At 36.3% G+C, this 25084-nt stretch overlaps 1 protein-coding gene across 3 annotated transcripts in view; it reads right to left on the bottom strand.

Annotated features, from left to right (window-relative positions):
• paplna (papilin a, proteoglycan-like sulfated glycoprotein) overlaps positions 1-16905 on the bottom strand; it is a 55108-nt gene extending 38203 nt beyond the window's left edge. For all 3 annotated transcript variants that reach the window (XM_059520901.1, XM_059520902.1, XM_059520903.1), the window contains exons 1-11: positions 16779-16905; positions 14927-14971; positions 14765-14839; positions 11142-11245; positions 8896-8956; positions 8341-8443; positions 8076-8206; positions 4270-4393; positions 4105-4185; positions 1683-1855; positions 1297-1420 (exon numbers count right to left, since the gene is read on the bottom strand). In XM_059520901.1, the coding sequence (XP_059376884.1) occupies positions 1297-1420; positions 1683-1855; positions 4105-4185; positions 4270-4393; positions 8076-8206; positions 8341-8443; positions 8896-8956; positions 11142-11245; positions 14765-14815 (952 nt within the window). In that variant the 5' untranslated portion in view covers positions 14816-14839; positions 14927-14971; positions 16779-16905. The remainder of the gene's footprint in view (positions 1-1296; positions 1421-1682; positions 1856-4104; positions 4186-4269; positions 4394-8075; positions 8207-8340; positions 8444-8895; positions 8957-11141; positions 11246-14764; positions 14840-14926; positions 14972-16778) is intronic.
• Between the last annotated feature and the right edge of the window lie 8179 nt (positions 16906-25084).

Genomic DNA, 25084 nt, shown 5'->3' with positions numbered 1-25084 from the left:
AGTATTTACGATAATGTTGGCATTATTCTTTTATTAAATATCATCTGCTAGTGTGAAGAAAATCCGGCGGAGCCTTTATCTTAATTTCGTTATTGCCAAATACCCATCTCAATTTAAAATTTATCTTAATTTAATTTGTTAAAAAAGACTCGTTTTTATTGGTGCGTTGGTCTATTTATAGGCTAAATGATCCTAAGTCTAGAATGCTGAGATGTTACGATGTCACAGAGGACTTATTTTATTTCTTTATTCCAACTTCCAAGTGGTCTAGTCTACGTTAGTTATGAATAAATTATGTTAAAACATGTATAAAAGACTTATTATTGACAAAAGGCAAAAGAGTTGTGTGCGTGCGCACATTTAAATAATATTGGGCTGTAAACGGGTTCGGGCTTTAAAAAAGCTGTCAATCAAAATGTACTTGTCGGGCTCGGGTCCCGTCGGGCCTAACTTTTAAGGCCCGATTACAGCTCTCTGTACTGTATAAAGAACTATATAAAAAAAAGTATGACTTGACTTGCCTTGATCACAAATTCAATGAACTACAGCGACACACTCTTAAAGACGAGACACTACCTGAGAACTGGGTTAAATATTTAATACAGTATCACCATAATTTACCCCAGTTGTTTAATCACAGTAAATCAAGGCATGTTTCTGAAAAATTAGTTATGTTTATTTACACTGCAAAAAGAGGTAACCTGCCATTGTGACTTCAAATAGCTATTTCTACATGATTTAACCCATATAGACTTGTTATGTTGGTATAATTATTATATAAGTTGATTCAGCAATATAATACAGTAATATATAATAAATAATATTTCTGACTTTAATAAAACCAGATAATGTAGATGTTACCATTATTATATTGCAATTTTTTCAGTGTATGCAAATGAGACTAAATATGCACTCATTTGCAAAAATATCCAAGACAGAAATCTGAACACTGGATAAAGCCAGGTTCAAAGTTCTTGTGTCATTTTTGTTGACATATTACAGAGTTTCTCTTGTTACCACTCTGTAAATAAATACTGTCAGAATCATATTAAAGGCAGCAAAAAAGCATCATGTTTTTATGGATATAGTGTTACATATATCAGCTTACATAACACTATTATCTAAACAAACCTCTCTGTAAAGCCCTTAAGAAAACAGACAGGAATGAAACTTTCAGTCAAACTTGCCTGTTGTATCTTGCCTTAAATGTACAGACACTCTTCCCGTGTCCTTCTACAAAACCCCGAGGCTGAGCCTGCCATATTTCCTCAATGCAAACTGCTTATTGGTACTGACCTGAGCTGCACTCCTTGCTGCAGGCAGACCAGGAGCCGTAGCTCCAGTAATATCCCTCCACTGAGCGTCCGTTCGGCAGATAATACTCATACTCCACTCCCTCATTGTCCTCTTGAGTGATTAGCTGTAGAGAAACAGACACTGGTGGTCATAGTGTTCTGTGGAAAATATGTCTCAAACAGGTGAAGGCAAGCAGCAAGTTTTTGTTTACATTTTGCAGGCTCTCCTTTATTGCAGTGCCTCACTCTGAAACGTGCACCTCATATATTTATTCAATTAAATTGCACTAGCCACTTCCAGTTTTGTTTTGATTAATTGTGAATTCTACTTCCAACATTAATTAACACACACTCAAATCTAATAGGAATCCTTAAATGTGCTCTCACCTCTATCACTAGGGGCTCAGTGGTCGGGCCGCGGCCTGTGATTATCTCAGGAATCTTCTCCCCCTCGGTTCCTCTCTGGTAATACAGCACAGTGCCAGCAATAGGTGTGGCACGCGAGAAGTCGATCACCCAATGTCCGTTAAGGTAGTACTCACCACGCAGGTTTTTGATTGCTATCAGAGGAAAAATGCAAGGATACAAAGCTCAATGATGCTGATGAATAGATTAGGATTAAGATCTTACTCCCATACAGTGGCGTCTCATTGAGGGAGGCACAAATGGTATGAGGATGATTTAATGTTAATAAAATTTAGAATTCATTTTAGTTCATGTCTTAGCCAATCACCATCGAGTGTTCACTTTCAGCGCTGAGGAGTGTTGAGAAAAGAAACCTCACAGAGGAGCCTAGCCTCGCTTCTGGTACAGTATATCAACCAATCATCAAAGAGATGTAAATTACGTGATATTACTTTGAACGTCTCCAGCTGCACTGATAATGTACGATGTACTTATGATGAGTAGTGATATTTAATATTTAATACACCAAAAGATTTATCAAGCTGTCATTCAAACAGTATATATAGAAATTAAAAATAAAGAGTGAACACGTCTGAGCTGGATATAGGCTACAGCAGTCGGATTAATTATACAGCACAACAGACTTTTAAGAAGGGATGGATGTTTGCTTCAAGTGAAAGGAAAGATAAGTGAAATTATTTTATTTTCTGGTTACACTTTATTTCGATAGTCCACTTTAGACATTCTACTGACTATAAGTAACTTTGTAACTACATGTCAACTACACATCAACTAAATATCCGAAATTTGCAACTACATGTCTACTAACTCTCAGAGTAGACTGTTAGGGTAGGTTTAGGGTTAGTCTTAGGGGTAGGTTTAGGCTTAGTATAAGTTGACAATAAGTATTTTGCTATATCTCGATATACGATATATATATCTCGATATCTTTACAGGAAAAATAACCCCCCCCAAAACTACTGCAAAAACAAATAAGCCAAATATTACATGTTTAGGGCCCTATGAAACGTTTTTTGTTTTTTTTTCACCATGTTTTATTGTTACCTAATTCTGTGTTTTAGCATGTGCAATTATTTAAATGCATAAAAACAACTTAATTAGTTAAAAGAAATCTGAAAATAGCCTTATGTGAAATGTTTTTTTTCCCTTCAGAAATTCTGTGTATTCACATTTTTCTGGTTGTCAAATGAAGGCATAAAACATTCATTTATCTTTTAATTATTTAAAATTAATCAAACTTTATTTTTTGGTAAACAAAGGGGATTTACTATTAAAAATAAAACATGGAAGAAATGTTGTGTGATTATTCCTTAAAAAAAAAGTTCATTTCATTTTAATAGTAGTAGTAGTGGGCTATGTACATTCTGCTGAACAATAGTAATAGATTTCTGGCAATTACTTTTATTTTGACGGGTTTACCTTTACAGTTCTGTGTATGTGATACTACAGTCTATGATGTGATATGAGCTAGTTTTACTCAAATCAAACGGCCAGATGCTCATGAAGTGACTCTCGGTGCAGTTCTGGAGATGTTGTTCATGTGTTCACGTCTTATTTAGTGAGACAGCAGACGCTGAAATCACCGGAGCGTCACGCGCGCATCCGTGTGTTTAATGAATGAAGAAGCGCTCTGCTCCATTCATTAACAGAGACACGCAGAACATGCAGGATTCATATTTAAATAGACTGTTCCGGCTTAATATTTACAGATATTAGTCCATATCGTGATTTGATGTAAGTGCAATGACCTATTTTTGATTAATTCATTCAAAATTTGGCAAATTCCGTGCCATTCAGCGTTAAACTGTAACGTAAATTCAGTTATTATGACTGGATTCCGCGATTCCGTCCGCGTTTTCTGCATCGCGGAAATCATTGGGCCCTACAGTAGACATCTGCCTGCTGTTCGCCCTACGTCCTATTTTTTTTTTTTAGACTTAGTTTTTTAGACTAGTTCTGTACACGCGAGGGGAGGGGGGACAAAAGCAAGGAGGCGGGGGGGGGGGCGAGCGGGGGCGAGCACAGCACAGAGAAGGCAAAGAATCAAAGTGGCAGAATCAGAATTAAATATAAACAATATATCAATATATACGATATGTCAAAATCCATATCGTGTTTAAAAAATATCTCGATATATCTTAAATATCGCGATATTGCCCACCCCTAGTTGCAAAGTTACTTAATGCTAGTAGAGTGTCTAAAGTGGACTATCAAAATAAAGTGTTACCTATTTTCTTTATGTTTTCTGACTAAAATCAACCAAAACACCATTTTAAAGTGGTTAAGCAAATAATAATTATAATCGGTAGGGATCAATAAACCAATACAATTAGTGCCTCCTCTATTTTAAAACCCACGAGCCACCGCTGCTCACATAACTCACCAAGGTAATTACGCGTTGGTACGGTTTCCTTAATGCTGATTGTGGTCGCCCCAACAGGGATGATGAACATCTGATTGTAACCTGTAAGCAAGAGATAAAACTATTTTTCAGGCACAGGAACATGCATATAAAATGTAAATGTGGTTATATTTTGGGCCCATTTACCTTTGGGCAGGTTTCGCATTGAGAAATTGTTTTTGACTAGACTGCATGACTGTCCGTTTCCTCCACACTGTAGACAGGGATCCTCCTCTTGGCGCGAATCCAGCATGTTATCACAGCCAAGACGCTGTAAGCAGACAAAACACAGACACAGCGCTGTAGTTCTCTAAACACCATACAAGTTCAAGGTAGAAGACTCCTTGTGGCTGCACGATTTAACAAAGATGCTGTTGTTCAACTCCACACTGAGAAATCTCAAACAGCCAATTAAAGGCTCTTAGAAAGCTCACAGTTTTCACTCTCTTCCTACCTTTAAAATGTCAAAATTAAAGCAATTGTGAATATGATAATTATTCTAAATAGACCTCATTAAAAAACCAAGAACAAATGACAATGTTAAAATGAATTCCAAGAATTTAAAGCTCTTAGGCGCGCAAAATATTTACTAAACCACAGCAGGCAAGAAAGCACCTGCAGTAGGGATGTGCAAAACTGCATATTTCCATAATTGATCAGTGAGTTGGGTGGGATGATAGTCGGATTTAAAGGGTTGGATGACTGAAAAAGAAAATGATAATCATCAATTTCTCACGCTTCATGTTTCATAACATTTTATGTGCTCTGTGTACATGTGCTGATTAAAGTTTATATGTGAATCAGTGTTATTTTAGTATCACTAATAGACTATTATGTTTTATTATTAGTTTTTATTTTTCTATTTTCTATTTTAACTTTAACTTTTGTTAAAGTTTCACCAATTTTTTTTTAGTATTGTCATTTTTATTAATAATATTTAAATTGTTCATTAATTTTAACCTCAATGAGATAAAAAAAAATTGCCTTCATGTTTATTTTTTACGTAATTCTAGTTAACGTTAATGGCCCTGATGTGAGTAAAAGCCCAAATTAAAAATTTCATTACATAAAGCAACTAATTTCTTTTATGAATCTCTTTATGAACCTTTTAAAGCATCAAAAGTTTTGATTGTTTTGACTTTTCAATGCCGGGACAGAAATCTCTCAGGTTTCTTTAAAAATGTCCTCCGTTTGTGTTCTGAAGATGAACCAGAGTCTGGGTCAGGGCTGGGAAGGTTACTTTTAAAAAGTATTTCATTACAGAAATTTAAAAAGTAATCAGTAACTTATTTCGTTAGATTACTCAGGTTTAGTAAATTAATCTAAATACTTAAGCATACTTTGAAATACTTAAGCTTTGTAACACTGACATCTACCAGCCATAGGATTTGTGTTTTCTTTGCATTTAATTTTTAAGAACATCAATTTTCTACAGAATTTCTATGAACAACAATTTTTTTTTAATGTCATTTCAATCTTCCAATCAATATAAATTCAATTTGAATGCAAAGGATTCTGTGCTGTTTCATGCTGCATTCCAAGCTTCAAAACAAATCCAGGCACACCAAACACATAATAAAAGTAGACAAAACAACTGGCACAGTTGTCCAAGTTATACAATAGATTTGTTTAATGAATGGACCAAACCTTAAAGGGGGGCTACAATGGTGTTTCGTGTATTCAGAGTTATTCACAGTTTTAAAGAGATGGATTCTCATGCTAAACATGGTCAAGGTTATAAAAAAATAATAATTTGGATGAATGACAGAGAATTTTTGTGCTAAAAATCTTACTTCCGGGTTGGTACAGGTTTCGGCTGGATTTTTTCGATCGTGGATCTAATGACATAGACGATGGTGTAACTTCTTATATGAGCATTTCTCTGGGAAAAGCGCGCCGCGCACACATTTACCAGAGGAGAGCGAGACCGCGCACATCAACGTGCTTCATCGGGAAATCGTCGGCAGCGCTGCATAGGATTTGTTCGAGAATGTCTCCAAATAAGTGCATTTTTGAATGTGAGGGAAAGTTGACCGTGTTCAGCTTCCCCAAGAACCCAGCTTTACATGACTAGTGGATGCAGTTAGTTTTTCCGGGGCAGCAACAGTGTATCAATTGCCTTTGTGTGTTCTACTCATTTCAGTGACGGCACGCCTCCAGAAGCTCGGCTTTTTCCGGAAAGAATTGGAAAGCTGTATTTTTTCTTTTATAAATATGATAAAACTAAAGACTGTTTGGAGATATGAAGGATGCAGTACTACTCTCAAGATTAACATGAGATTAGGTGAAACTGTGTATGTTATGTACCCTTTAAGTAAAAGAATCACTGAGTAAAAATGGACATGGCTAATTTCCCACGGTCATAAGAAACGTCGTTATTAACGATGCTTTTGGGAAAATTTCAAAAATAAATAAATTTCAAAATAAATAAATACACATTGTAGACTAGGCTATATATTGTAGGCTAGAAATGGAAAATCAAAATGTCTGGTCAAATTTGGCACTAAAAAAATACTGTATCCCCATATGTAAAAAAAAGTGTGCTAGTTTGTGCAAGTAACGTTGTATGTGCTATGTGTATGGAAAAACTATACTTTCAAAAAATATATATTTTATCATATTATTAGGAATATTCTAACTACAAGCAACAGCACAAATAAAATACAATAGAGTAAAGATACAAATAAAATAAACTCACTTTTAGGGATTTTTAGGGAGGTCTAACATTAGATTTTAGGTACAGAAATTGAATAAAGTAATCAAATGTAAAACAGCATTGCATTTTGGACTTTAAATTAAAGATTATTCTTTATTAAAGTTACAAAAGCTTTTCAATCAAGAGCAGTGAGTGATTTCTTTGTTGTTGCTGTTCGATTAATATAAAGACTGTCACTTTAAGAGAATGCACTGATCCAGTGTTCGTATTAGTATTGAACAAGAGTGAATGGTTTGTCCACTGTTTTTTTTTTTCCATCGCTGTTGTTGTAATGTCTGGGAACCCAGAATGCGCATCCATCAACAGAAACAAATATTACCTGAACCCTGTTTGTTTTATGTGTTATTTATAGTAAACCATATTACAGATGCTTTGTCAGATTTAAGTTGAACAGTGGACCCAGCGCGTGCTGAACCGTGTGTGGTGAACCGAAGGCTTCGGGTTTTTCAATGGATCGTCCCACCCCTGGTAAATATAATATAATTGTAATTCTGACCGACCTGCTCCCTTACTGGCGAACATGGCTGGGATTTTGCAGCAATTTGCTGCGTCTGTGGCCAGGACTTTTCTCCTTTTTATACGTTCCCTCTCTGCTCCTCCTTTGCGTTTATGCTCAATTTTTTGCGCTATTTTCTATGATAAAGCCTGCCAATTAGGCAGTACTTCGCTAATGTTGGGCATGTGGTGGTTTCATTTTCACCCGCGATCGCCTGATTCTATATTCATAAACCCATCAATTAGTTTGCAGTTGCAACCTTCAAATGCAATCTGCAACCCGTTCTGGGTTTGGAACAACATTGAGTAAACATTGACAGGAGCTTCTTTTTTGGATGAACTATCCCTTTAAGAAAGACCTCCATAATTGGCTGGTCCTTTCTGATTAGACTCATTTCTTAAAGAGGCCTCATAACAACTCTGGATTGAGCACTTGAACAGGGACAAAGCAGGCGAGTTGAGGTCTGCCAGAACCTGTTCTGAAATGTGTTCCTGTGGGCAGAGGATCTGTTACACAGGCAGTGTTTTGATGGCTTTAGCAGCAGTGCAGAAACAGGGAATGAAATTAGAATCCACTCAAAGAGAGTTTACCAAGAGTGGTTCTGTCTCTAAATTCATCTGCTTTGAAGAAGAAAGAAAATCTAAAGATAAATAAAATGTAAATACACTACTGGGCCTCAATTATCCACTAGCTGACTGGCCGACCATCTGGATCATCATTGAAAAACTTGGTTGTGCTAACCTTACAGAGCCCGTCCACACAGATGTCCTTTCCTCCGGGGTGGCAGCGTGTTCCGTCCACCACCGAAGACTTGTGCCGAAAGTAGAAGTTCTCTCCTCTGGGAATGCAGTTGAGCTCACAGGGGTTTTCTCCTGAACAGAAGAGAGAAGATACAGCATAACATTGGTACTGTCACCTGCACAGAACCTCTAGTATACCATGCTAAATATTTCATTTTGGGTTGAATCAGGCCAGACATGCAGCATCACTTCCTGTCTGTACATACCACCATAGTACGGCAGCCATTTATAGCGCTTTCCTTGGAAATCAGAGCCATCAAACTGAGAGCACTGCTCCTCTCTGAAATCCCTGGATCCCTCGGGACAGTCCTGATAAGGTTTGGGGTCAGAAAATTAATACTTTTATTCAGCAAGGATGCATGAAATGGATTAAAAGTGACAGTAAAAGCATTTATAATATTGCAAAAAGTTTCAGTTTGGAATAAATGCTGTTCGGTGACACTGAAGACTGGAGTAATGATGCTGAAAATTTAGCTTTACATCACATGAATGAATTACAGTTGAATACATATTCACATAGGAAACAGCTGTTTTAAATTGCAATAGTTTTTTACAATATTACTATTTTTTACTGTATTTTTGATCAATAAAGTGCAGTCTTAATGAGCTTCTTGCAAAAATATTCATGACCACAAACTTTTGAATGATAATGTAGATATTAATAATGTCAAAGCAAAATACAATATACAATGAACTTTAGGATGGTACTAATGGATCAGATGCACATGGACATGCACATGGGTCAGGTTTCCAGTGTGTACCTGGATATTACACGAGCGATAGGACTTCTCTGGACCCACACAGCTATGACCTCCATCAGTTCTGTAGAAAGAGGACACATGAACTAAAACACAGTATTGCAAGGTGATCTGGAAAACCATCTGGAAAACCAAGTTCGTATTTGCAGCTGACAATGTTATTAACATTAAATACCGTCAACTCAGTGTTGTTGTGTAACATTACTGTAATGTAGCATGGTAACTAGCAATCTTTGCATTATGCAAACGTGAAAATAAAAAGTGTTCAATCATGCAGGTATAACACACAATTCAATGCAATTCCCATTTATTTCTATAGCACTTTTCACAATACAACTCAAGATATTTTAAATGTCTCTTAGAGCCACCCCCCAAAAAGTTTGAAAACACCTTAAAATCAAGCATCTCTTATTATAGACATGTCTAAGGATGCATACAAAGGCACACCCTCACTAAAGAAACACACCCACAAGTGTTCTCTGCTTATAGGTGTGTACCGAGACACAACAAGTTCTGCACTACTTCATATGTTTGCTCGTTTGGTCCAAAGGCGTCATCCCGTTCTCCTGTCCTCATACAGCAGTAACATCATTAATGAACAGATACAGCTGCATGGAGTTTCCAAATGTTATGTCAGCACATGACAGACAGTAATATTGCGACAGTAATAATTTGTGTGATTCACCCGGCGAGACAAAAAGACACAGCAGTACACAGGTACGAACACTCGCATCAAGCTGGAAGAGAGATGTCTGAAAGTCCCAGAAACATCGCCTCAGGGGAACATTCTAGTCTTGAGCGAGAAGTGTATTCAAAAGCTCAAATTTCTCACATGTTACTGAGTTCACTTGTAAAACTCAGTTTCTGGGAAGTTCTGACACACATGCACGTTTATGTTTCTCAAAGCATCGTGCATGCAAACAAAGACAGAAGAGATACCAACTGGTAGAAGCCTACCTTTTCTTATGGGAAAGTATTATTTAACTTAATTTGGGCTTGGCAAATAATTTAAAGAGGAGTGGTACATTTATAGAAAACCTGCCTCCTTTTCATACTCGCCGTTCACTGAGTAAAATGCAAGACTAAACACGCAAACCAGATTCCAACACCCAGATTTATGACCAAAGCTCTCAATGTCAAGTCCCTATCACTGAAACTCACACTTATACAATGTACCACGGTCCTCTTAGAGTGCGAACTTGACCTTGACCTTGCATACTTGACTAGAAACATTGCAGATGATACACTTTTAAAAATAAAAATTCCAAAAGGGTTTGCAGTGATGCCATATGAGAACCATTTCTGGTTCCTCAAATAACCTTTCCGTGATCAGTTCTTAAAAGAACCATTTTTTTCTTAGTGTGAAGAACATTTTTGAATTCTCACTATGAAGAACCGATGGAAAGCTTTCATGGATGGTAAAGGTTCTGCATGGAACAAAAAAATCTTTCTACTTTTCACATTTTTAGTCTAGAGCTGTCAAACGATTAATCACATCCGAAAATAAACGTTTTTATTTACATAATACATCCATGTGTACTGTGTATATTTATGATATATATATATATATATATATATATATACACATACAGTATATTTTGAAAATATTTACATTCATATAATTATATATTAATATAGTTAATATATAAACGTAACATATTTTTCTTAAATTTATCCACCCATGGTTGTGTATTTATATATACATAATAAACCTACACACAGTACAGACACAAAACGTTTATCACGATTAATCGTTTTACGGCATACATTTTCACATTTAATTCACTTGCCGTTTCTTAGTAAAATTTACTAGCAATTTCTATACGAAAATAGTTTCTACATCCTTTTTTTTCAGTGTAGATGCCAATACAGAACCTTTATATTTAAGAGTGTAAATAACATCTTAAGGACAGGAATAGAGAATAGGGTTTCTTTAACTGAACACCTGGAGGCCAGGCCTGTTTCTAAAAAGCCAAAAGATGTAAACAAGGACGATGACTGGTGCTTTCAACCGTGGGCTCTTCTCCACACATGAACCTAGTCAAGACACTGCCTTGACTATGTTCATGTCTCAGTTTACCGTCTTTTTTCAAACTGGATATTCTCCTTTCAGCTACAGAAGAATAGCTCTCTCTCCTGTGTATTCAAAGCACCATTCAATATCTCGTTTTTAAGCTCTGACGGGCCTCTTGACATCTGTTTCATCCCTGAACTAACTCAAGTGAACGTGATGACAGTCTGCCACTCACCGCTGGGTTACACATCGCCTGGTCCTCATAGTAACCCCACCGCCACAGCTGCGACTGCATTCACTATACGGACCCCACTCATCCCAGAAATCACCGGTGGGTTGCTATAAACATGGTTAGCAAATCATCAGTTTTTATCAAATCACATACTGTATGAAGATAGTTCAAGTCATGAGGAAATGCTGTTTTCTGCCACATTACGATATACATCCTGAAGGATTATCTGAAAAGAAAAAAAAAAGCAAGGCAGGACTTGGTTCAGTGCAGCGGTTGTTGATTGGATGTTGAGATGTGGGCGTGGCTCTCGAAAGTGGAGGTGAGCTTGAAGTTTAAGACAATGATCAGAAAAGTTGTGATAAATGATTGGAGAAGAACTGCATATGATGTCACCAGAGAGGAATCTGTCCTTTTCACTGGAAGGTCCAGTAAGTTTATAAGAAACATAAACATGTATGATTTATTAACAATCATTCACACTACATCAAGCATATGCCAAATAGAAAGGGTGAATTTTCCGACTTCAAGCTTTAATCACTCTGTGGTATTTTAAGATAACTGAAATATTGTGCTCCTATCAATTACACTTAATTAATCGCTGGGATGCTTGATTTTGATTGGTCAATCTTGGTTTTCTGTGTTTTTCAAATAATGATGCTAATCTGCCTTTCCACTATCCAGGCAACCGATTTTTTATTCATAGCTGACATAAACGTTGCAAGTGTCACTCCACACCATTTCTACTCGCGTGAAAAAAGCTCAATTAAATAATCATTTTATGTGTGTGTCCATTCACTGATTTGGCATTAGCTGTGTGATTATGTTGTTAATGTGATGAAGTACAACTGTAGTTCCTCTGCTAAAACACCTGTATGATGTGAAAAAAAATAATGATACAAAAATCGAGATAAGTGGAGCACTTTAGTGCAGATTGCATTTGAAGATATTTGGAAACATCCAAACACTTAATCTGAAAGTCAATGTGTAGGATTTTCTGAATGCAGCACTAATACTATAACATTCACACAGTTATAAAGTTGCCATGAAATAAAAATGATATTTTTTAATCTATTTTCTTATGTGTTAGCAATTCATCCATGTACATGTTTCATGTTTTAATTTTTATTTAACCTATGCAGCCAGGACTTTATATAATTTAGTGAGATTAAACTGAGAGCCCGATTGATGTGGCACAGGCTCTTAATTACTATTTTGTTGAGTCAGTGGATAAAATAGCTCAAAGTTTTATTGTACAACAACCCTATATACAAACAATTAATGAAAGTGACACAGCATTAGTATTAAGACCAGTAACTAAGTTAGAGGTTGAAAGAGTGGTCATGTCTCTGAGGACCTCAAGGGCTAAGGATATTTATGGTATGGACACACTCTTATTGAAACAAATTATTTCCTCAATAGTGGACCCTCTAACACATATCATTAATAGTTCATTAGATCAAGGGATATTCCCTAGTTCTTTGAAACCAGAGGTTGTGGCTCCTATATTTAAGGGAGGCGACACTCGCTTACCTTGTAATTATAGGCCCATCAGTGTCCTACCTATAATATCAAAAGTTTTTGAAAAACTAGTGGCCAAACAAATTATTGATCATCTTAATGATAGTTCTTTCCAATTACATCCGATGCAATTTGGTTTTAGGGCAAATCACTCAACAGAAACTGCAATATGTTACTTTACAGAAAAGGTAAAAGCATTAATGGATAAAGGTGGAGTGGTAGGGGCTGTATTTCTGGATTTACAGAATGCTTTTGATACTCTAAACCATAATAACCTTTTGCACAAACTGTATGATTTTAATTTTTCTATACATTTTGTAAATTTAATCAAATTTTACCTTTCATCCCGTTCTCAATTAGTAAAAATAGATCATTTTAAATCGAATTTATTAGACCTATCAACTGGTGTTCCACAAGGGTCCATACTGGTCCCAATTCCTTTTAGCTTGTATATTAATGATTTACCTAAGGAGTGTGAACAATGTAATATTGTAATGTATGCTGACGATACAGTCATTTTTACACATGGTAAAAATGCAGAAGAGGTTGCAAAAAAGTTGACAGATGTTATGGTAAAAGTTACATCCTGGCTAAATCAGAGTTTTCTGAGGTTAAATTTGTCAAAAACAGTCTGTATGTTCTTCTCCAAAGGACATAAGCCTGATACAAAGCAGGACATTTTTATTTCAGGAGAGAGATTACAGATCGTTTCAGAATGTAAATATCTAGGGGTACATCTGGACTCCTGTCTTGGTTTTAAAACTCACATAAAAAAGGTTTGCAAAAAGATTAAATTTAACTTGGCTAACTTTAGGTTTATTAGAAATTGTTTATCAAATGAGGCAGCAGAGATATATTTCCACTCTATGATTCTTTCTCATGTCACATATTGTTTGACAAGTTGGTCAAATACACATTCTATAGTCCTAAAACCATTAGAATCACTATACAAACAAGCACTTAAAATTTTAGATAAAAAACAATTCAGCTTTCATCATTGTCACATTTTAAATAAGTATAACTTGTTTAACTGGGAAATTCTAATCAACTTTAAAAATGTTTGTTTAGTTTATAAGATCATGCATGGTTTGGCTCCTCCTCCTTTGGCTGATTTTATTAAATTTAAATCTATTGAAAACAGAATTACAAGAGGAGCAATTAGAGCGGATTGTATAATCCCACGTAGGAAAACATCGTTTGGCCAAGCTGTTTTCTCATACAGAGCTTCACATCAGTGGAATACTGTACCTCACTCAATTAGAGAGTGCTCAACATTTAACTCTTTTAAGCTTAATCTTAAGAAATGGCTTCTTCTTAACCAACAATGTTAACATTAATGCTGCTCCTCTATTATTATTATTATTTTTATTACTAATTTTATTATAGACCTAATCAGTCATATTTAACTCATAACAATTTTTTACTATTGTGTGTATATTGTCTTTTGTATAATGTTCTTAACTGTATTTTATAGAGGTGTTTACAAGTTCTAGATTTATGATTGTTGTAGTGTATTGTTGTAATGTTTAACCTTTTTTCCTTTTTCTAGTTTAGAGCCTAATAACATCTGGCAAAGGGACTACCAATGAAAACTAGCCTTCGGGCTAACTTGGGTACATTTACATTTATGAATGTTAATTAATGTACATTGTCCCTTTTCTAAATAAATAAATAAATAAGGAATAAATAAGAGCCACGCCCACATCTCAACATTCAATCAACAACTGACCCCCCCCCCCCCCCATTCAGATGTACATTATAATACCGAAGAAAAGGTCAATTTCATTGTGACTTTAAGTGTGACTTAAGCGCTCAGATGTCTCTAAATATTTTAGAGCCACTATTGTATTTTAATATTACATATGTTCCTAAACAAACAGTTCAGTATTTCTGTACTACGTCTTTGAATATATGAAATGTGGCTAGCTTTTAGATATAAATTGTAAAGCAGATGAGGTTTGTCCTCTCACACCATGTGCTGGGATGTTTTGTTTAACAGTTACATGTCTGTTTCAGATTTCCTAGTATTCTACATTACATGATGATGTAAGTGTAATTTATTGACTGGAACTGTCATCTGTTATAGACTACTGAAATATTTCACTCACCATGAAAGCAGAGGCCAGTAACAGCTGTAGACAGGCCACAACCGACAGCATCCTGAAGCTCGAAGTCAATCCTGTCTGGATACAGCACAAAGCACACATGCTTAAACCACAACACCTGTGCCACACAATATAAAGTGTGCAGATGACACATGGACAATATACCTGATGTTTTCTGCCAATTCAGTGTTCACACACCCAACGTCCGTCCTGTGACAGACAAAGGTGTGTGTTAGATTTCTGTTCATTTGGAAATGCCCTGAGGCTGTGCATGCTCAAACAGACAAGACACATCACCTCGGCTCAAAACATGAATTATGAAGAAAAAAAAACATTAGATTGGCAACGCAGGAACGCATGCCAAACAGCCCCCGGAAAGTGCTATTAGAAATGTAACATTTGCAATTGTAGCCAAGAAAATCAAAACTTTCTTTAGATATTATTTGGTAGCCTAGAATGACCAATTCACAGCCCTGGACCAAACAAGAGATTTCAGCTGAGGAAAAAGAAAACAAAACAGTGCATCATACACTGTCATTCAGAAGAAAAAAAAAGTTTGCACAGAAACAAATGTAATCAATATGTGCTCTAAAACGGACCCAAACATATTCAATATCCTCTGACTCCATTAACTCATAGTCTGAAGCTAAAAATCAAAGTACAAAGATCATATACTGCACTTTCTGTAAAACAGACTGCATAATGAATATAAAATTATAAATTCTGTTTTTGAAGGGGAAAATAATTGTAATATGAAATCAGTGGATGCATTGATTGTTTTGACTGAACTGAAACAGTTGAACATCAGATTTATTCAGATATAACAAAGCCTTCAGTCCCAATAATCATGTTGATCATAAGAGCACTTGCATGAATGATATATATATATATATATATATATATATATATATATATATATATATTTTTTTTTTTTTTTTTTTTTTTCTAAGATTCAGTGCCATTACAATTAACTGGTGCTCACAGATAAATGAATTATTATTTAGTCCTCAGTTGTGTGACTTGAATTTATTCGAATTAAAATGCGATCAATTTCTCTTCCCATCATCCCATCTTCATTTCTGAACCTGTCTGAGGTGGCAGTGATCTGGGGGCACTGAGGTTTGTTTGCAGTGTCAGTGCTGTATGTGTGGCACTATTGTTTGAAGCAGATCATCGTAACTGTGATTTGGGGCAGCCAATGGTGAAAGCGCTTCAGCTCAGTGATGTCAGTATACACTAGACTTCTGGGTAGTCAGGCAACACTCTCAGAAATCATGTTCAAACAGCCTGAAACAAGCTACTAAAGATCTTTAATACAGTAAATGACTGCTTTGCTGCTAGTCTGAGCATGCTTTTTTCCTGCCAACGCCAGTTGTGTTTTTCTGAACCGCAGGAGAACCTATGTGTTGTTTCAGATTTTGTTCAGATTTGAAATACATTATATACCTTTCATAAATTCATAGAGACATTTAATGTGATGTAAACTTTACGTGTATATGTAATCTCTCCTATTAAAACGCACCTAACAGTCATCGAAATGGACAAACAGCTAAAATATACTATGATCAAAAGACTAAAAATTTAACTAAATGAAACTTTAATTTATCCAAAACTAAACACCATGTTGTTAAACAGGCCTATATAATGTTGACTGAGAGACTATAGGTAATATTTGCACTTTTGAAAATTAATTTCACACCACTTTACATTAAATGTGATAAGAAATGTTAAATGATATTTTAAACTTATGTTGATTCATCTGAACTTGCTTTGTTTCAATTACATTACAAATACTGTCTGACTATTTACTTTCAGTTCAGTGTTTCTTGGTGTTTTTTTTTTTTTCGTTTTAACCAATAATCAAGCCAGAGTGAAATAGGATTCCCACATCAATCCCCAACAGAGACTTTGATGAACTGCTCGTGTTTCAGCGAGAACCTTACAAACTCTCTTCTTTTCCTCACACAGAAACACACTGAAAGAGAAATAAACAATATCTCGTAAACATATAACTCACTCTGTGTTGTTCCGGATGTCGAAAGCAAGCAGAATTGATGATTGCATCTCACGCGGATGATCCGCTCTCTGAACTCTCTCTCTCTCTCTCTCTGAGGAGCGCGAGGGAAGACTGCTCTTAAATGTCCAGAGTGAGTCACACACACACACACACACACACACACACACCCACACACACACACACACACACACACACACACACAGCGCGCGCGCGCACTGAGAATTTAAGAAGCATTCAATTGTAACATTTTAATAGTGGGGAAAACTCCCCTTACAAAAATAGCTTATAACAATCGTTTCCGCCAATTAACATATTTACAAATGCCACAGTTAGAGTTTTTCTTACTGTTGTATAATTGTGATAATGTTTTGTCACGAATAGCATTAATAATACTAATAATTAAACGAACCTTTGTTTGTTACAAATCCTATTTGTCGGCAATCAAACTTGTTTGTCATTTTTATCCAGTCGTGAACCACTTGTGGTATTGGAAATAAAGTTTTTCCAGGGCTTTTAAATATATATAACTGACTATTTAATTTATTGATGGTGGTGCTTCTAATTCATTAATAAAAGTTGGAAACCTTTTACAAAATACCATCTCTGCATAAAATGTCACTAATAATTAATTTCAGTATTTCAGGACCTCAGGATTTTGGGAAACATAAGATCCTGAACATGATGAATGATGGGACACACTAAGCCTGAGTCATTGTATTATTCACTTAAGCCATTCATTCAAAAACACTGAAGCTTTTGTGTGCTGCTTGAACATAAAAGAAGTATGTGAAATAAAAAATTTACAATATTTAGTGCACATTAATATTCTTGAGATGCACAATGAATCCCTACGTTAATCCCTAAATTCCCACTTAACTCTCTTTTTTACATAAGAGTTTGCAGTTTAATACACTGCATCAAGAAGATGATTCCAAACAGAATTTAAGAATCTTCTCTCTTGTTTTTAGTTTTATAGATTATTTGACTTTTTATACTCTTTATTTACAGTTGTTGATTTTTGTAGACAGAGTAAAAATACCCAGAGTAACTCAATATTAACTAATGGTGTTTTGAACTGTTGTATAAAAGCAATATCGCACTCACAATCAGCTGTTGGTCTGAATATCAGCACGGTTTTATTCCTTAGGAAGAATAATCTCTGAAATCTATACTAAATCATAGATTATTTGGAATAACTCACTCAAAAGTTGCTAATGCTGCTATAAAATGAAGCATTACACCTCGGTGTGCATACATTTTCAACAATGTCTGGAATCAATTATTCTGCTCTTTTTTTCTGTAATACATAACCAAAAATTTATATTTAAGCTCTATTTAATTAAAGATGGAGGTGATCTAATAAATAATGATAAATATTCTGTTTAATCAAGAGCTCAAAAAGACATGCATTGGTCTGCTGAGGCAAAACAAGCGGTGCCCTCTAGCATCAGGAGCTGGTATTGACAGGATTTATCCACTCCTTACAGATAGATCATCTTCATCAGAGTGATGTCTGATGGTCATCATACCGGTCATCTCATTTACACTCTCATTGACTCCAAGACAAACCACTGAGGCAAAAAAAGTAGTGTAAAGTCATCCATGCACCATCCTCAATAGTCCTGGGCTCATAAGGATGGGATTTGTATTTATTCTTTCACAGCACCTCACTCTAATTTTAAACATAACCCAGTGTTAAATGTAGTTGTGTAGCAATTTAGGGTATTTAGCAATTTAGCAATTTCAGGGTAATGTTTTATATTAAAGGACCTTTATCAGTTTTGTTGAAATGGCAATCAAAATTAAACATATATTAAACATTAAAATTAATTTGTTAAAATTTAAATAAATGTAAATACATGTTTATTTAATTAAATATATATAATCTTTTTTGGAAATAACTTTTTCACAATGCTATATGAACTATGAATTAAACTTCAGGTAAGCCGACTGAATCAGCAGAGAAGTACTATAGAAATAATAACATTGCAGAATAATACATTATATAGTGGTAACAGATAGCACCATACATTCAGGGTGCTATGCAACTGTTTCCCCCACAGTGCACCATAGCATAATTACTTATTTTCCAGTATCAAAATATTTAAAGTATGGGAAATATTAAGGTATGAATCTTCTAAAAGCTACAAGGATAAAATCACAGATTTTAATCTAGAATTATAATTTATACCAATATTTTGCAGATTTCTCATTCAAATTAGAAGGCATTTTAATGTGAAACCACTGCACCAATAGTGGACATTGCCCTGAAGAAAGTACCATTAATTTCCCAAACTGGATAGTTTCCTTGACTTTAAAGGATGTAGGGACTGGGAACAGGCTAATTAATGGAACTGTTTTATCAGCTGTAGGTGGACTAACAGTGTACCCATTTTTCCCTTAAAAACCGACTTTGTGACAGGAACCAAAAATGCATCATAGAGGCCTCTAATTTGAGTGATTAGTTCTGAGTGATTATAGATTGTGTAATGTTGAGGGAACAATATTTCAAGGTTAAAGTCTTAATTTAAATGCATTTTGTAAATCCATGCAGACAGCAAAGCTTGATCTAGTAATCTTTCTAAACCGATTACCTGGAAAAGGATAGATCTGGATATAAACTTTGCAACTATACATGGCACCAAAACCCATGTTGGCGCGACCTAACCACCACCCTTTGGATTTAGTGTCCAAAAGAGTGAGAGAAACAGGTTGCTTTAAAACTACTGACTCACATTTAGTCGCCTGCAGGATTCAGCCATTTCCATTTGATTAGATAATCCTCTGTAGGTCAACCATGTGTTCAGGCATTACATTAACCAGAGTGTGATTTTACTTTGCTCAATGACAGGGGTTCACTTCACAAAATGCTTTGTCATTGCCACAGTTTCACAACTACATCATATTTCAAATACTGGGAGCTTTACGATTCTAGTATCGTTGCTTTGTCTCTTCTTCAACCATAATCTAGAATATTCTGTTAGCAAAAAATTGCAGATTGCCATTCTTTCATTACACAGAAACCAAACATTTAAGGAGTGAACTAAGGTACATTTAAATCAACATCAGCATTGGGATATTTTACATTGGACCACTCCTCGACCTAAAACACACCAGCAGGAGCACACAGTGTGTAATTATTAAATATGTTTCCAAGTCCATGTAGTTTCCTTCTCTTCTTTGTAACAAGTCTCTGTAATCAAAAATATTCCCAACATGTACCTAGTGAACATTAGGTTGTCAGTCTGTTTGTGTTCTCTCAGAGTTGTCGGCTGAGCTTCTGGGCTTGCCTTTCCTTTGCGTCAAAAGCATACTTGGTGTCCTGCAACTGCTCGATGATTTCCTTAGCCTCCTTCATGTCCTGGGCCAGCTGGTTGTACTTCTCAGCGAGCTCGTGGTTCTCTCTGCGGAGCTCCACCACCAGCTGGCTCAGCTCCTCACTCTGCCGGCCACAGTGCAGCTTCAGCTGCTCCATCTCCACGAGGGTCACCTCCATGCGGTTCACCAGGGCTTCCAGTTTTTCCTTCGACATGGTGTCTAGTTGAAGTTGTAGGACTGGGTTGCAGAGTGTAAGAGTGAAAAATAAGAGAGTGGCTGTGTCCTTGGTGGCTGTGGTGTGACTAAACTAATCACTAATGGCCTAATCCTTGAGTGCTGGCTTGTCTTGTATGTCATAGGACACTCCCTCACACTTCTAGTAATCCTATTAGAGGAGCTATCCTTAGCCACACTCCTGTAGTCTCGGTGGTCTAGATGCTCAAGACTCGCCTCCAGAGATTAGAGTGTCTTGTATGGCCTCAAGTAAGCCAGCTTAATACTGTACCGGGAATTGAATGGACCTGGGGAAAACAGACTATCAGGAAAAGGTGTAACCAAATTTAGCTCTGCTTCCTCACACTGCCACAAATAAGTTTTAAAGACCAAACCAAATTGAACCCAACTTGACATAAGGTATTTTGGGTGGTTATTTATTAACCCAACTCAAAAGAGTCCATCCCCAATCTCTGTGATGTTTTGCCCTCTCAATTGATTTCTTTCTATTTCATTTGCCATAACATTTTACACTGCATACCGTACATTTTTTTGGGAATGAAGCCCACAACCTTATCGCTACTACAATTGTGCTCTACTGCAGGGACGTGCGATGCTGGTTCTTTTGGTCCACTCTTGCACAGTTTAGCTACATTTCTAATCAAACACACCTGAAAAAAGTCTTTAAGATTGCTCAAAAATTCCAGGCAGGTGTGTTTGATTGGGGATGGAACCAAACTCTGCAGATTAGAACAACACCACCTCCAGGACTGAAGTTTCCCAACCTTGCTCTACTGTTTGACCTATAGCAGGGGTGTCCAATCCCACTACTTAAGTATCACCTTCAAGGAGAATGTGGCCCCTGCCTTAATTAAACACACTTGAAACACCTAATCAAGGACTTCAGTTCACTAGAAGTTTTCCGCAAAGGTGTGCTGGAGCTAAACTCTGGAAGAAGGGGGGCAGCTGTGGCCTAATGGTTAGAGAGTTGGACTTGTAACCCTAAGAGCGCAGGTTCGAGTCTTGGTGCTGGCAGGATTTGTAGGTGGGGGCGAGTGAATGAACAGCGCTCTCTTCTACCCTCAATAACCATGGCTGAAGTGCCCTTGAGCAAGGCACTGAACCCCCAGTTGGTCCCCGGGCGCTGGATATATATAGCTGCCCACTGCTCCGGGTGTGTGTTCACGGTGTGTTCACTTCTCACTGCTGTGATGGGTTAAATGCAGAGCACCAATTCTGAGTATGGGTTACTATACTTGGCAAATGTCATGACTTTCACTTTCAAGAAAGTGGCATTTTAGAATCAGGATTGGACACCTATAGGACCTCTAGAACAGTGGTTTTCAAACTTGTTCCAGGGGACCCACAGCTCTGCACATTTTGCATGTCTCCCTAATTTATACACCTGAATCAGAGGAACAGGACTAAAAACCACTCCTCTAGAAACCTATAGGAACATATATTGTAGTGGTGGTCAACATCGGACCTGGATAGCCACAGTCCTGCATAGTTCGGTTCCAAACCTAATCAAAGACACCTGGACAAGGCAATCAAGTTCTAATGCTGTGTTCCATTTAAACTTGGAAGCTGGAACCTCCGAGTTGGTAGTAGGAATTTTTAAGGCTATACTTACACTTAGGCCCTGTATACACGAACTTGATTATTTTTAAAAACGCAGCTTTTTCTACACGGTTTGGCCATTCATCCACACGAAACCACAGCGCCATGATCCATGTTTTTTGTGGACAGAGATAAACAAAAAAAAAAAAAACGAAAGGTTAAACAGTTTATAAAAATAACCGTGTATTTGTGGACATGGCCTTAGTGTGTTTTCATTTTAAAATGCATAACTTTTTCTACAGTTACTCCTGTCATTTACACTACTCCGGCATTTTCAACCCTCGAAAATTAAGACTTTTGAAAATGCTGCAGACCAAAGTTATTTTGAAAACTTGGGGGTTGCATTTCAGTGTAAACGGAGCAAAACAGAGACTTTTAAAAATGATGGTGTGGCTGCCCACATTTGCTCTGCATATCCTTGATGACCGTGTAAACAATAGCATCATGATCATTGTGCCCATAGATATGAATAGGTGGATGCTCTATTCGACCGCTCAAAGCATGTTAAGGCATCTCGAAATCTTTGAGAAATCACTCAAACTTCAGAATCCAATAAGGCTGTTCAGTGTATCAAAAGAAGAGAAACAGTGTTAACATATTGTTTACTAGCACTGATGTTTGTCCAAGTCTCAATAAACTTAATAAGTGTTGCACACAGTACTATCCAACCTTTATTTGTGGACATGATGCTTTGGCATAATCTGTGCAAAATACCACTTTTTATATGTTTTTAATCGACTGGTTTAACGATGGAATCATCCATCACTTAGGTGTGATGTCATTCCCAGCTCCAACATCCAATTTCCGAGGTAAATGTAATGCAGCAAACGGGTTACTAGAATTTGACCGGCAGGTTAGTTCTCATGAAGGTTGGAGCAAAACTCTGCAGGACTGTGTCTCTCCAGAAACGATGTTGGCAACCCCTGATATATGGCTTAGGTCAGGGCTCTTCAACTCCAACCCAGTTAAGCTTAGCTCTAATCCTAACAAATGGACTGGAACTAGCTAATATAGAGCTGTGTTTGACTTCATTTGACACTGCACAGTTCAACTGGCATCTTCTTTGAAGCAGTGCATGCAGGTTAGAAATTTTACCTGACTTAACTTTGAACAACATCACGTCACTGTTGCGTGTGCTATTAAAATTCACAGGATCGGCTGCATTAACCATTGACAAAGATATTAAAGTAATCCTAATGCTATAATATTACTTTTATCAAAAAACTGGTTAAAATATAGAAACTACTTTACTTGTATTTAAAAAGTATAGCCTTGTCTTTATTATTGTACACAGGCTTTGGATTAAGCAGTATATGAAGAACTGTAGAAAAATTGTTGCTACATGAGCTTGTCTGAAATGTGTTTATTTGAAGAATACTGAATCTAATCCATTTCATCTGTGTATAAAGTATGCAACATTACCGTAACTACAGGAAGCAGAAAGTGTCCAAATGCAAGTCTCTGTTTCAACTCCACCCAGCAGTTGGCAAATCCCACAGATTAGTTAAATCCAACCACAGCCAAAGTGTTGAGAACTACTTGCAAATTACCCCACATGGAAAAAACCTATATAAACATATATGTTTCAATATAGGTTTTTAATATATCTGACATATATGTACATATAATATAGGAAAACTGCCAATTTTATATATGTACATATATGCACACATATATGTACACACACACACACATATATATATATATATATATATATATATATACATATATGTACATATATGCACACATATTTACACGTGTACAAATATGTACACATATATGTGCATACATATAACTATATAGGTACATATATGCACCTATATGTTCACCTATAATAGTAAAATTAAAATTCATAGCTGCTAGGCAACATAAAAGTCCAAAATGGACTTGAATGTATGTTCTATTTACTTTTTTTTGCTACATTTAGACTGTAATGACCTTTCAGCCATATTCATCTAGAAACTACATTAAGACAATACAGAAAACATTGCGTTTGCACTGCATTTGGTGGATGTAACGGTGAATGTGTGGATGTATATGAGCTGTGTGTGATGTGAATCTGGAAGTGACTTGAAATTGAAAAATAAGTTTGACAAAATAAAAATTAAAAACCATTTTGTTATACATTTCCTTCTTTTCCACCATCTTCATACGAGAAAGAATCGACCTTGTTAATGTTTCTGGAAAACGTGTAGATATCATAGTTAATATATCATGTTAATATATTGCCATAGTTAAATTCCATAACATGCCAATTACATGTGATACCAATTTCACGTGTTCGCACATACATAAGTTCTTGCGTAATTTTTTTAAGTTTTTCATAAGTTTTTGCCTTGATAATAGAAAATATGAGCTAGGCATCATGTATTACAGTCAAAAATGAGATATGAGCTACAAAATGACCAGATCCTGCCATTAGCTAAATAGAAGACATATCTTTTATGTATAGGGCTTATATGTGGATATGAAGAAGCAATACAGGAGACCTATATTTCCTTTATATGCACATATATGCACCTCAATTTTGCCTATATGTGGCATATATACGCATTTATGCAGCATATATATTATCATATATGTGCATATATGTGCATATACACTGCATATAGGTTTCATATATGTGCATATATCCACATATAGGTTCTCTCCATGTGGGACAGACAGTTGGGTCAACTGGGAAGTCTGCAAGACACTGGCCCTCCAGGCCCGGAGTTGAAGAGCCCTGTCCTTTGTCCTTCCTTCAATGCAAATCTTTATTTTTTTTTATTTTTTTGCCATGTTCAAGAGCTTTAAAAACAGCTTGAGCAATAGTATTAGTGATGTGCCAGTGCCTGTTGTGATTTTGTGGAAATCTGTTGATTACACCTGTGGCATAACAAGATCATTGCAGACTTCAGGCGAGACGCTGAGGTGGAATGTGAAGGCTCAGCTTGATGCTAATCACCAAGGTACAATCACAAAAGAGAACCATGGCCATCCCAGGATGCTGTGCCAAGCTGGCCCCATGGAAACTGAGATTCAGGCAACATGCCAAATACAAAGGGTCAGAGACTTGGATGAGGTTCGGCAGTCCTGCAATACTGTGGAATTTCTCAAATGTTCCCACCATTTTCAGGCCTTTAACATTAGCAAGACGGAACAATAGGTCAAGA

The sequence above is a fragment of the Carassius carassius genome, chromosome 32, assembly GCF_963082965.1.
Source record: "Carassius carassius chromosome 32, fCarCar2.1, whole genome shotgun sequence".
NCBI lineage: Eukaryota > Metazoa > Chordata > Actinopteri > Cypriniformes > Cyprinidae > Carassius > Carassius carassius.
The sequence above is the reverse complement of the archived record's forward strand: the minus strand, read 5'-3'. Positions and strand labels throughout refer to the sequence as shown.